This window comes from Ranitomeya imitator, chromosome 4, assembly GCF_032444005.1.
Source record: "Ranitomeya imitator isolate aRanImi1 chromosome 4, aRanImi1.pri, whole genome shotgun sequence".
Taxonomy (NCBI): Eukaryota; Metazoa; Chordata; class Amphibia; order Anura; family Dendrobatidae; genus Ranitomeya; species Ranitomeya imitator.
Window position 1 is genome coordinate 271,383,681 of NC_091285.1, and position 15,224 is coordinate 271,398,904.

Below are 15,224 nucleotides of genomic sequence, written 5' to 3' on the forward strand. Positions count from 1 at the left end.
AGAAAACTTATAAAATCCTATAAAATCCATTTAATGAGACTGAAATTCAGTGCTCAGCTCAGACTAATGGAATTATTTAAAGTCCTCCTGAAAGCTGTTCATGAAACGGTCTCTAATCTCTCAAGTACACTCAGTAAGTGTAATTCTTTAGAGTTTCTACCAATTTTCTGCTACTTTATTTTTCAAGTGATAATTTTAGAGGCCGACCAGCATGAGAGGCCCCAGGGAAATCAGTGAGTGAATGCGAACCAGTCATGCTTTCATTCTAGCAACCTCTTCTTTCACCATATAGATCACTGACAATTTATAATGCAAATAATTCTATTTTGAGTGATTTGGCCATAATAACCACAGTCAAGCAAACAAACTGATACCCTGATTCATTGCAACATTTTCTCTATTGTTGACAAAAATAACATAATGCATGACAGGTAGTTTGTAAATGTTGGTTAAACTGTGAAATAATCTAATTTTACACAATCAGAGATGATTCACAAAATATTCTTAATACAGAAAAAAAAAAAAAAAAAATTGTCTTTGGTAATAATGGTGACATTGTAACACGTTTGCTTTATGAACATCACCTGAGTAATCAAGGCCATCTCTTCCATTGTTCGTTTGTTACTCTGGATTCAGTTTCCAAGTGTCAATTGTAGGAAGCATTTTTTATGTGGATTTGCAGTAAAATCATCTTATAAACTTGTATAAATAGGCCGTATATAGGAAGAGGTGATGCACGCACATTCCTCTCTACAATAGGTCATGAGTTTTTGCTTACTTCGTAATGTTTCAGAACTCCTATAACCTGCAGAGAGAGAGTAGCAGACATGGAAGACCACAAGTCATATTCACATACTCCTTTCTAGAGTTCCAAATGAGTTAAGAGACCCCATTCTCCTGATTATGAGGCATCCAGAGAGGTCTTCACACGCCATTAGTACTAGCCCGTTCTTGCTCCTCAGCTGCTGCCACTGCTCTTCTGTTTGCGGCTGCTCACATAAGTTTATCCTGTCAATCAGGCATTTTACTGTCCATATTGTTGAGACCTGCACAGAATGGCATTGAGGACCAATGTGACCACCAGGCTGCAAGTTGTGCACCCCTGTTATTGATGCTGTATATCAGTAATAGTAATAGAACAGTATGTAACAAGCCGAGGCATAGCTAGGGTTTTGGTTCGGGGGGTGAAACTTCTGAGTTGGCCCCTAAGAGCACTGTTGCTGAAAATAATCTCTATATAAAGGCAAGCACCGATATTACCGCCATATGGTCAGGTATAGATACCGGTCCTACGGAACATATTAGAGATCACAACACAGTTACAGATGGTGACTTAGAGCTGACATTCTTTCTCATGGAATCATTCATTTTGTTCCCATCTTTTCCATCTGGCCCAGACCGACATGACAACTTCTTCTAGCCAAGACTCGGCTGCAGAGATTACAACAAAGACACGTTTCACATCTCATATTTTCAGCCCCATCACCATCTATTCTCAACCTGCACAAACTCCTCATACTGCTGATACCCCAATGCTGAGCCGCTGCTGTATATGTCCCTATTACTGCATCTACTGTATGGTTCTCATGCCCTCTAAATTCTAAAGCACCCCTCTATAATATAGTAATGCCCTAGAAAACAGGGCCCACATTTTGTCCCTTAGAAAGTAATAATGCCCTGTGTGCCACTTTGATAGTCACAGTAACCTGAGTTCCCCTATAACAATAAGTGCCCACTTTACATTTAATAATGTCCCAAGTCTCCCCCATGTACAGCTCCCCTGTACACAATATCTTTTATACACAGTATAGTGCCCCCTCACTGTATATATACTGACCCTTTAATATCCCCCAAACTATTTAATGGCTTCAACACTGTATGATTGCCCCGTCAATGTAATCTCCACACTGTATGATGACCCCCTAGATAGCCTCCATATAGTATAATGCACCAGATAGTTCTCGATATAGTATATTTCACTCCCCATAGGCCTCCATATAGTATAATGCACTCCCCATAGGTAGACTCTGTATAGTATAATGCACTCCCCATAGGCAGACTCCATATTATAATGCAATCCCCATAGGCAGACTCCATATTATAATGCACTCCCCATAGGCAGACTCCATATTATAATGCAATCCCCATAGGCAAGCTCTATATAGTATAATGCAGCCCCCCATAGGCAGACTTTATATAGTATAATGCACCTCCAAAGGCAGACTCTAATATAATGTACCCCCTTAGGCCTCTATAGTATAATGCAGCTCCATAAAACAATAAATAAATACAATACTCATCTCTCTTCCTCCTGCGCTTCTCCGAGCTCCGCACATCTCCGGACAGCGAGGGCTGAGTAGTGATGTCATCCCGACCCCTGTCAGTGTCTGCGTCAGGGACATCAGACAGGAGGATGATGGGAGAGGAAGTGTAATGCTCCTTCTCTCATCAATGCAGTCAGCTGTATTGGCATCCACTGTAATGACAGGCGGGGGTCCACTGCTGGCACGGCAGGCCTACTGCTAGCACCGGGTCCCTCTGCTTGCTCAGGAACCCAATAGCAGCTGAGTGGCAGAGCAGGGAGATGCGCACACCGAAACAGTTACTGTAAACTAGTTGTGGGCGCACCCCCTCAGAGCGTGGGGCTCAGGGCAACTGCCCCCCAGTAGCTATGCTACTGGTAACAAGTGAGCCAAGTGTGTAACATTGTATTTGCACAGTTAGTGCTGTATATAGGTTTATTATACTGATAGATCTTTGAAGTCTTGGAACTTTGCCATAAGTGGTGGATTATAACATATACTTGGTGGTCTGTCCATACACTGTGCGCCATGTTACATGGCGGGCACTTCTCCCATTCATATTTCCCTAGCACTGCAGAATGAACAGCAGTCGGGGTGCTGATGAGCCACAGGTAACACCATGTGTAACACCTTCAGCGTAACCTTTGTGCTTAATAATTCATTCTGAGAAAGTGTTTCCACCTGCAGGGAGATGGGAAGGGTCACATGAAGTGTGTGGGAGTACCGGGGAGGGGCAGAGAAGCCGAATGAAAGATTATATTTATCACTTTCCTCTGCACACAGGTAAATACGCCACCCTCCTCCTATTACGGGACAGGTGATTTCTAAGAAAAGCGCTTCCAGTGTTTGCTTTAGTTAGACCGAATACATGTGTGGGAAGAATATTTTAGCTTAAAGAGAATTTGACCCTTTCGTCTACCTAGTAGACCTCAGCCCCTGCTCCTGCGCTCTGCATTCTGTCCTATGTATTTCAGTGAGTGCCAGAAACATGTCTCAGGTTCTCCAATAAATGTTTCCTTTCTTTTAATTCGAAGAAAAATGTTCTGCAGGGACAACACGAGGCTGATAAAATATGGACCAAAGAAGGATTGTACACTATTGTTATCTTCCTCAGCACATTTATCATAATCGTCACATGCCTAATGGTGAGTGTACACGTTTACTTACCCTCTAAAAACTCTGAAAAACTGCTGTGATGTATTGCAAAGTCTTATATGAGTTGGTTTATTGGATCATTTTAGGATTACTATAAATGGCAGATGCCTGTTAGCAATGGGCCATGTGATAAGCTGGAGACATTTGTGTAATATAGTATTTGTATAATATTCAAAGACCTTTTTTTAATTTACAGCACAGGCAAAATTAAGTAAATGTTTAGCGATATACTGCAGATTTGCAAGCAGAATAGTACAGTATTTATGTATTATACTTACTTGTATAGCGCCATCATATGCCACAGCAACTTTGGAGTGTGGGAGGACACTGAAGAATCCGGAGGAGACCCCCGCAAATAAGGGGAGAACATGCACACTTCTTGCAGATGTCGTCCTTGGTTGGATTTGAATCCAGAACCCCAGTGCTGAAAAGTTACAGTGCTAACCACTGAGCCACCGAGCACTAGAAAAGGGGATGAGATATTGTCAAACATGATGCATTAAAAAACCCATGAGGTTTCAAATCCACAAACTGTCAATTTATGCTTCAGAGTAAAATCCATAACAAATACAAATTTTACTGCACATTCGTTTTGGATTTTTTTTCCTGTAAATTTTCGTCTCGCTAGTATGGATTCTTACAAAACACACGCAAATATGGACAAATAAGTTTTATAAGATATGTGTTATTGATGTAGGGTTATTATAAGATGTGTTATTGATGTAGGGTTATTATAAGATATGTGTTATTGATGTAGGGTTATTATAAGATGTGTTATTGATGTAGGGTTATTATAAGATATGTGTTATTGATATAGGGTTATTTTAAGATATGAGTTATTGATGTAGAGTTATTGATATAGCGTTATTGATGTAGGGTTATTATAAGATATGTGTTATTGATGTAGGGTTATTATAAGATATGTGTTATTGATGTAGGGTTATTATAAGATATGTGTTATTGATGTAGGGTTATTATAAGATATGTGTTATTGATGTAGGGTTATTGATGTAGGGTTATTATAAGATATGTGTTATTGATGTAGGGTTATTGATGTAGGGTTATTATAAGATATGTGTTATTGATGCTGGGTTATTGATGTAGGGTTATTATAAGATATGTGTTATTGATGTTGGGTTATTGATGTTGGGTTGTTATAAGATATGTGTTATTGATGTAGGGTTATTATAAAATATGTGTTATTGATGTAGAGTTATTGATATAGCGTTATTGATGTAGGGTTATTATAAGATATGTGTTATTGATGTTGGGTTATTGATGTAGGGTTATTATAAGATATGTGTTATTGATTTATTGATGTAGGGTTATTATAAGATATGTGTTATTGATGTAGAGTTATTGATATAGCTTTATTGATGTAGGGTTATTATAAGATATGTGTTATTGATGTAGGGTTATTGATGTAGGGTTATTATAAGATATGTGTTATTGATGTAGGGTTATTGATGTAGGGTTATTATAAGATATGTGTTATTGATGTTGGGTTATTGATGTAGGGTTATTATAAGATATGTGTTATTGATTTATTGATGTAGGGTTATTATAAGATATGTGTTATTGATGTAGAGTTATTGATATAGCGTTATTGATGTATGGTTATTATAAGATATGTGTTATTGATGTAGGGTTATTGATGTAGGGTTATTATAAGATATGTGTTATTGATGCTGGGTTATTGATGTAGGGTTATTATAAGATATGTGTTATTGATGTTGGGTTATTGATGTTGGGTTGTTATAAGATATGTGTTATTGATGTAGGGTTATTATAAAATATGTGTTATTGATGTAGAGTTATTGATATAGCGTTATTGATGTAGGGTTATTATAAGATATGTGTTATTGATGTAGGGTTATTGATGTAGGGTTATTATAAGATATGTGTTATTGATGTAGGGTTATTGATGTAGGGTTATTATAAGATATGTGTTATTGATGCTGGGTTATTGATGTAGGGTTATTATAAGATATGTGTTATTGATGTTGGGTTATTGATGTTGGGTTGTTATAAGATATGTGTTATTGATGTAGGGTTATTATAAAATATGTGTTATTGATGTAGAGTTATTGATATAGCGTTATTGATGTAGGGTTATTATAAGATATGTGTTATTGATGTTGGGTTATTGATGTAGGGTTATTATAAGATATGTGTTATTGATTTATTGATGTAGGGTTATTATAAGATATGTGTTATTGATGTAGAGTTATTGATATAGCTTTATTGATGTAGGGTTATTATAAGATATGTGTTATTGATGTAGGGTTATTGATGTAGGGTTATTATAAGATATGTGTTATTGATGTAGGGTTATTGATGTAGGGTTATTATAAGATATGTGTTATTGATGTTGGGTTATTGATGTAGGGTTATTATAAGATATGTGTTATTGATTTATTGATGTAGGGTTATTATAAGATATGTGTTATTGATTTATTGATGTAGGGTTATTATAAGATATGTGTTATTGATGTAGAGTTATTGATATAGCGTTATTGATGTATGGTTATTATAAGATATGTGTTATTGATGTAGGGTTATTGATGTAGGGTTATTATAAGATATGTGTTATTGATGTAGGGTTATTGATGTAGGGTTATTATAAGATATGTGTTATTGATGTTGGGTTATTGATGTAGGGTTATTATAAGATATGTGTTATTGATTTATTGATGTAGGGTTATTATAAGATATGTGTTATTGATGTAGAGTTATTGATATAGCTTTATTGATGTAGGGTTATTATAAGATATGTGTTATTGATGTAGGGTTATTGATGTAGGGTTATCTAATTCCAGTTGTTACTGATTACAAACTTATAAAAGTCAAAGTGATAAAAAGCTGTATAACCGACAATATACTGATTTATTGCACACAACTGATATCCTTTACTTTGGATTTATCAATCCTCATATGTAAATGCAGAAATCAAGTTGCTATAGGATAATGAAGGCCATTCCAGACTCTCGTCAGCATTACGCAAAACTGATTGGAAAAATTCCTTTTTTGTTTTTCTGCACAATAGCTCTGTTCCTATTGGATGGACTATTTCTTCATATATTGTCATATATTTTCTATTTCTCGTGATATATTATATTTCTGTATTATTAGTTATATACATGTGAACCTGACGTAGTCGCTTGAGTTAATTTGGTCTGATGCCAACAAATCATATGTCAGAACATGCAGAACATGTCAAGCTTAGAATCTGTGTCAACAAAATAAAAAAAAAATTGTGCCTGGAGCCGAGTACTGTGTCAAACCCACTGTAAATTATAACGTTGAATTCTTGGAACTCATACGCCTGGCTTGGCTACTAATGTTTTATTGGAGATTCCACATTACCCCTTTTGCCTTTTTTTAACTTTACATGGTTCAATAATGTTTTGTTCACATTGACATTTCATATTATGCATTATTAGCACGGTCACATTGTGAATAGACATGTGCTGCCTCTCTCAGTACAAGTGAATTGTCCAAGGCCACGTACGTCTAGTTGGAATGTGACCAAAAGTATGCATATCGCATACTCATTGTCACATGACCACTCACCACTAGCAAAGGAGAATCCTGACAGCAAGCTATGTGCACACTGTAAGGATTCACAAGTCTGCAACCACATGCCAAACCTGAACAACCCATTTAAGGGCAGTTTGCCAAAGGAGGAAACCTTTTATATGTGACATACCACAAGAAATACATTTCTACACATTTCGGGCAGCCCTATGATTCTCTTTTCTCAAAGTGGAATCACGTGGGCACATTTAGAGCACAAGTTGAAATGGTTAAAACTCAGATTCCTAGTGCTGGTGATGAATTCACTTTAGAATTTAATTATAGGGAATCTACCATCAGGGTATTGCTGTAAGAATAACATGATGCGAGGCAGCGACCTTGATTCCAATAATGTATCAATTGCTGTGTTGATTGCTGCAGTTTTAATGAAATCACTGTTTAATTTGTAGACCTACCAATTTTCTGAATACTGAGCTATGGATAGCCCCGCCCACATCACTGATTGGCAGTTTTCAGTTTATACTGTGCATAGGCAAAAAGGGTGGTGTTATACAGTGCTGAATATGGAGGACTACATGGCAGCAAGTTTGCTTTCTCTCCTGCTAATAAAACAGTGATTTGATTTTTACAGCAAGAAGCCCAGTAATTGACACATTGCTGGAATCAGGACATTTGTTTCCACACCATGCTTCTCCCAGGTTAGGCGGCAAAAACATGGTGACATATTACCTTTAATGATATAATTATATAGTACCAGTGGGCACGAGGGATCTAATCTGAAAAGTATCCTGCATAGGTTCCATGGCTCTTTTATGATTGGAAGCCACAGTCTATTGCAAACAGTCTTCGGTCTGTGAAAACATGGTCATTTCTAGAGAATAGCGAGATGAGCTGATGGAAGTGCATGTTATATCATCAGAGCACACGTTTCATTTAGTGACTACTTGTATTTAAAGATTTTGCTATAGTGAGCAGTAAACCATGTAAATACAGATAGCAGAATATAAAGCAGGAGGCCGGTCTACACACTAGAATATATGTTGAGACAGACGCACAGGCGGAAGCTTTCACCACAATATTTACCCAGGTGTCTGAAGGAGAACAGCTTGAAATGCTTCTCCTCTACCTCTCCTTATAGCAGATCTGTGGTGACGTGTACTGTAAACCTATTAATGTGTTTCTCAAAATCAGGCTAGATATTTAACAATGTCTCAATAAGGTGTTTGTCGTCCGATTATGTGTCAAAATGAGCCTTGGACCCATGTTTTCATCATCTAGTTACAAATAAAAAATATTTCCCCCAAAATAGTTGATAAAACAAAATAGAGTGTGAAAGCAGTTTATCTAAATTAGGGGTGGGGAATCTATTTAATGCCAAGGGCCATTTGGATACCATCCTTCGGGGGCCGTACAAACTCCGCCCTTGCATGCCCTTCAGTGTTCAGTAGTGAACACTGCGTGTGTGTGTGTGTGTGTGTGTGTGCTAATAGAGCAAGAAGAAATTAATGAGCTGGTTGTAATCAAAATACACCTCCCTGCCCAAGAATGTGGTCCCTGAGAATCTGCTCGGGGGCCTGATAAATGGTCATCGAGGGCCGTAAATGGCCCTGGGGCCTGAGGTTCCCCACCCCTGATCTAAATCATAATTTGTTAATGAAGCTTTTGAATTGTTATTTTTTTGCTGTAAAGTGCTCTTTTACCAGTATTTTCCCTAAAATGAAATAGTTACTGGAAATATATAAATCTATGAGCTGTCCACGTATCTGTCAGCTGTCATGGATCTTCTAATATTGTATTCAATTATGTATGAATTATCTTGGTGTAACAGACGTTGTAAAAAGAAGTGATTTCTGACAGTCTATGCCTTGTCCACAGATTACTAGGGGTTTTCTGCGAATTTATATAGTTAGCCTATCCTTAGGGTAGGTCACTAGTGTATGATCAGGGTGGGTGAGAGCACTGGGACACCTACTATTAACATATAGTAGTTCTGTGGGGCTGTGTCTGATACCCCAGTTTGGCTTCTCTCAACCCTGTTCTTGTAACTAAGACTGATTTGTGATACCAGGCACAGCCACACTTGTATGTATGGACAAACATCTTAGAGGTTAGCCCACCAACTAACATACCTAAAGAAATGCCTTAAATGTAACCTGTCACCAGATTTTTCCCATGCGTAGCAGGGCCAGCACCCGTAAGCCTTCATATACAGCATTCTCAAATACTATACATATATATGTCACCAATAGCCTTGGCATACAGTGGAGGAAATAAGTATTTGATCCCTTGCTGATTTTGTAAGTTTGCCCACTAACAAAGACATGAACAGTCTATAATTTTAAGGGTAGGTTAATTTTAACATTGAGAGATAGAATATCAAAAATAAAATCCAGAAAATCACATTGTATAAATTATAAAAATGTATTTGCATATTGCAGTGAGAAATAAGTATTTGATCCCCTACCAACCATTAAGAGTTCTGGCTCCTAATCAAGCTGTGACAAAGATCCACATTAGGATCGAAACGCGTTGCTCGGCCGCCAGTGCCTGGTGTGCTGATCCACATGTATAGAGGACTCTGCCGTTCACTATGTTTTATATTTTTGGAAGAATAAAGAAATCGTTTTAGGAGCTGGAACGTCTACTCTCGCACTTCTCTATTCCCTGCCAAGGGCAGAGCAAAGTACTGTAATGCGCAGAGAGCAGTACACCTGCACAAGAGCACAATGGAGGACACTGTGTGGCTGACATAGGACTCGTCATCCACACAAAAAAAGAAAAAGAGGAGGCACCAGATCAAGACTGCCACATAGGTGAATATAATAAAAGGTCTTTTTTGTGCTATGCAAAACTTATTGAGGACATATATACAGCACTCTAGAATGCTGTATATTAGGGCATACAGGTGCTGGCCCTACTTCATATGGCAAAAACCTGGTGACACCTTCCCTTTAAATAAAATTTCAGAAAGCCCCTTGCAATCTGTGCAGAGGGAAAAACACAGATGACATGTCTCAGTAAACCTGCTACTTATATTTTTGAGTTAGGGTTGTCAACATAGCTGACTGGAAAATGTTATTAGGAAAGAATTTACACTGCAGTTTCCTAGTTGTAGTAATAAGAAGTAATTTCAAAAATGAAATAACCAGAAAAAGGTGATAAAAGGACATGTGTGTCTGCATATGGTGTCTGATTTTATTTTTCATGCCAGATAACAGATGAGCCTGCAAGAGAAACATTAGATTTATACTGAGTAACTAAAAATAGGTATCCATAGAGCCAGCATGGGTTTGTAGCAAGCAAGTCATGTCAGACTAATCTAATTTCCTTAATTTCATTCTATGATGCAATCACTGACTGGGTGGATCAGGGAAATGCAGTAGATATAGTATATCTTGACTTCAACAAGGCATTTGATAAACTATATGTTAGGGGTCGAGTTCCTGCTTCTGCACAGGGGGAATCTCAGGCCGTTTCTGCTGCGGTCTCCCATTCTTCTCCTGCCGCAGTGGAACCTGCTCAGCGGAGACGCCGGTCCTTTCGTCTGGCTCAGTCTCACTCTGTGCTTAGGCTTGCTGTTGCTTTTCCAGCTTTTGCCATTAAAGCCAGTGCTGGGCAGCAGCGAGCGGACGCTTTTGGGACTAAGTCCTGCTTTTTCCCTTCTGAGCATGCCCAGGGTGAGATCTCCTGTTGGAGATCGAGGGTCACATGCTCAGATGCTGCAGCGGTTCCCATTGGTCCTCCTGAAAGGTCCTGAAGGTGCTAACTTCTGTGGCAGCTTCCCATTGGTCCTTTATTGGAAGGTCCTGAACGTGCTGCAGCTATATAAGCTTTGCATGATCGCACGGCCATGCGCTAATGTACAATTGTATACGTGTGTTTGTTGATGAGTGCAAGGCGTAAGGTGTATGTCTGCTATCTAGCGCCCGACTATCCTCTCAACGTGTTACACACGAATCAGCGTCTGTTGCCTTGACCGCCAGTGCGGCGCCACGCGCCAATAGTGCGCTTCCTAACCCACGTTCGGGTGCTTAGTGGTGTCTGCCAGCACGACACAGTTCGCACTTCGGTGCTCTAACTATTTCTATCAGTTACCTTACACACCCAGTTGCGGTGTTGTGTGCAAGTAGTCTGAACGGACTTCAACCCTGAGTCTTGGGATTGAGTTCGCTGACTCCTTGCTTGCACTCATTAGTGCGGTATTGCGGACCAGTGGCTTTACAGGGTACGCTTCCACCACCATATATAGCGCTGCCATTTACTAGCAGCAGGTTTTCACCTGCACGGTGGACCCCGGACTGCGATCGCACCAATATTATTTCACCTTATACTTGGTGCGTTCCGCCAGTCCTAACACTATCATACTATCCTTACTAAAAAAATGACCAAGGATGGAACTGACAAGACTAGGGTTAGGTCGATTCATAAGTGGCTCAGTGATCGTACTCAAAGAGTGGTAATAAATGGTTGCACATTCAGTAAGAAGAATGTTTCAAGTGTGGTACCACAATGCTCTGTCCTGGCCCCAGTGTTATTCACCATTTTTATAAATTATCTAGATAAAGGAACTGAAGGTAACTAATCAAATATGCAGGTGATATAACCCTGGAGGGAAAGATAACACTAGAGAAGACAGATAAATAATTCAGATGGATTTAGGTAAGCTTGAACAATGGGCAGTGACTAATAGAATGGCATTTAACACAGATAAATGCAATATTCTACATCTGGGAAAAAAAAAATGAAGATTACATCTACAGATGGGAGGAATAGAACTAAGCAACGGTACGTGTGAAAAAGACTAAGGTATACTAGTAGATTACACACTGCACATGAGTCTATAGTGTGATGCAGCAGCAAAAAAGGCAAACACAGGCCTCATCTGGAATATTGTGTCCAGTTCTGGGCACCACATTTAAAGAAAAGATACTGATAAACTGGAGCAAGTACAGAGAAGAGCTACCAGGATGGAGAGCAGACAGCAAAGTATGTCCTATGAGAAAATGTTAAAGGATCTGGGAATATTTAGCTTGCAAAAAAGAAGGCTACGAGTAGACTTAATAGCTGTCTACAAATATCTGAAGTGACTTTACACTGTAGAGGGTCACCCTTATTCTCATTTGCTCATAGAAACACGAGAAGCAATGGGCTGAAACAAAGGGAGAAGATACAGATTAGATATTAGAAAAAACTTTTTGACAGTGAGGTTGATCAATGAGTTGGAAATGGCTGCCATGAGAGGTGAGGAGTTATCCTTCAATGGAAGTCTTCCAAAAACAGACATCTGTCTAAAATGGCTTAGTGAATCCTACGCTGCATTGTGCAGGGGCTTGGACACGATGACCATTGAGTTTCTTCCAACTCAACATTCTATGATTCAAATATGTAGATTCAAAAATTGAATCAACCTGTAGTCCCTTTTAAAGGTGTTTTGACTGTTTTCTGGTTTTTTACCATAAATGGAATTGGGACAGGAAATAATGTGATAAAATAAACCTTACTTAACCCCTTAAGCCCCAAGGGTGGTTTGCACGTTAATGACCGGGCGAATTTTTACAATTCTGACCACTGTCCCTTTATGAGGTTATAACTCTGGAACGCTTCAACGGATCTTGGCGATTCTGACAATGTTTTCTCGTGATATATTGTACTTCATGATAGTGGTAACATTTCTTCGATGTAACTTGCGTTTATTTGTAAAAAAATGGAAATTTGGCGAAAATTTGGGAACATTTTGCAGTTTTCCAACTTTGAATTTTTATGCTCTTAAATCACAGAGATATGTCATATAAGATAATTAATAAGTAACATTTCCCACATGTCTACTTTACATCAGCACAGTTTTGGAACCAAAAATTTTTTTTGTTAGGGAGTTATAAGGGTTAAAAGTTGACCAGCAATTTCTCATTTTTACAACACTAATATTTTTTAGTGACCACATCACATTTGAAGTCATTTTGAGGGGTCTATATGATAGAAAATAACCAAGTGTGACACCATTCTAAAAACTGCACCTCTCAAGGTGCTCAAAACCACATTCAAGAAGTTTATTAATAGGAATATTTGCAATGTTTAAAAAAACATTAACATTTAACTTTTTTTCACAAAAAATTTACTTCAGCTCCAATTTGTTTTATTTTCCCAAGGGTAAGAGAAGATATTGGACCCCAAATGTTGTTATGCCATTTGTTCTGAGTACGCCGATACCCCATATTTGGGGATAAACCACTGTTTTGGTGCATGGCAGAGCTCGGAAAGGAAGGAGCGCCGTTTGACTTTTCAATGCAGAATTGACTGGAATTGAGATGGGACGCCATGTTGCGTTTGGAGAGCCCCTGATGGGCCTAAACATTGAAACCCCCCACAAGTGACACCATTTTGGAAAGTAGACCCCCTAAGGAACTTATCTAGCTGTGTGGTGAGCACTTCAACCCACCAAGTGCTCCACAGAAGTTTATAATGCAGAGCCGTAAAAATAAAAAATCATATTTTTTCACAAATATTATATTTTCGCCCCCAATTTTTTATTTTCCCAAAGGTAAGAGAAGAAATTGGACTCCAAAAGTTGTTGTGCCATTTGTTCTGAATACGCTGATACCCCACATGTGGGGGTAAACCACTGTTTGGGCGTATGGCAGAGCTCGGAAGGGAAGGAGCGCTGTTTGACTTTTCAATGCAAAATTGACTGGAATTGAGATGGGACACCATGTCACGTTTGGAGAGCCCCTGATGGGCCTAAACATTGAAACCCCCCACAAGTGACACCATTTTGAAAAGTAGACCCCGTAAGGAACTAATGTAGATGTGTGGTGAGCACTTAAACCCACCAAGTGCTTCACAGAACTTTATAATGCAGAGCCGTAAAAATAAAAAATCATATTTTTCACAAATATGATCTTTTCACCCCCAATTTTTTATATTCCCAAGGGTAAGAGAAGAAATTGGACCCCAAAAGTTGTTGTGCCATTTGTACTGAGTATGCCGATACCCCACATGTTGGGGTAAACCACTGTTTGGGTGCACGGCAGAGCTCGGAAGGGAAGGAGCTCCGTTTGACTTTTCAATGCAAAATTGACTGGAATTGAGATGGGATGCCATGTTGCGTTTGGAGAGCCCATAATGTGCCTAAACATTGAAACCCCCCACAAGTGACACCATTTTGGAAAGTAGACCCCCTAAGGAACTTATCTAGATGTGTGGTGAGCACTTTAACCCACCAAGTGCTTCACAGAAGTTTATAATGCAGAGCCATAAAAATAAAAAATCATATTTTTTCACAAATATGATCTCTTCGCCCCCAATTTTTTATTTTCCCAAAGGTAAGAGAAGAAATTGGACCCCAAAAGTTGTTGTGCCATTTGTTCTGAGTACGCCGATACCCCACATGTGGGGGTAAACCACTGTTTGGGCGCATGGCAGAGCTCGGAAGGGAAGGAGCGCTGTTTGACTTTTCAATGCAAAATTGATTGGAATTGAGATGGGACACCATGTCACGTTTGGAGAGCCCCTGATGGGCCTAAACATTGAAACCCCCACAAGTGACACCATTTTGGGAAGTAGACCCGCTAAGGAACTTATCTAGCTGTGTTTTGACAGCTTTGAACCCCCAAGTGTTTCACTACAGTTTATAACGCAGAGTCGTGAAAATAAAAATTAATTTTTTTCCCACAAAAATGTTTTTTTAGCCCCCCAAATTTTTATTTTCCCAAGGGTAACAAGAGAAACTGGACGCCAAAAGGTGTTGTCCAATTTGTCCTGAGTACGCTGATACCCCATACGTGGGGGGGAACCACCGTTTGGGCGCATGGCAGAGCTCGGAAGGGAAGGAGCGCCATTTGGAATGCAGACTTAGATGGATTGGTCTGCAGGAGTCACGTTGCATTTGCAGAGCCCCTGATGCACCTAAACAGTAGAAACCCCCCACAAGTGACACCATTTTGGAGACTAGACCCCCCAGGGAACTTATCTAGTTGTGTTTTGACAGCTTTGAACCCACAAGTGTTTCACTACAGTTTATAACCCAGAGTCGTGAAAATAAAAATTAATTTTTTTCCCAAAAAAATGTTTTTTAGCCCTTCCAAATTTTAATTTTCCCAAGGGTAACAAGAGAAATTGGACCCCAATAGTTGTTGTCCAATTTGTCCTGAGTATGCTGATACCCCATATGTTGGGGTAAACCCCTGTTTGGGGCGCACGGGAGAGCTCGGAAGGGAAGGACCACTGTTTTAC

General features: G+C 39.1%; 1 protein-coding gene across 4 annotated transcripts in view; it reads left to right on the plus strand.

Annotated features, from left to right (window-relative positions):
* Positions 1-15,224, plus strand: part of PTPRR (protein tyrosine phosphatase receptor type R) — a 419,872-nt gene that overhangs the window by 258,161 nt on the left and 146,487 nt on the right. For 3 of the 4 annotated variants that reach the window (XM_069764605.1, XM_069764606.1, XM_069764607.1), the window contains one exon: positions 3,338-3,448. In XM_069764605.1, coding sequence (XP_069620706.1) covers positions 3,338-3,448 — 111 coding nt within the window. Of the gene's footprint in view, positions 1-3,104; positions 3,121-3,337; positions 3,449-15,224 lie in introns of those variants that run through there. The other variant, XM_069764608.1, reaches the window with a different exon arrangement.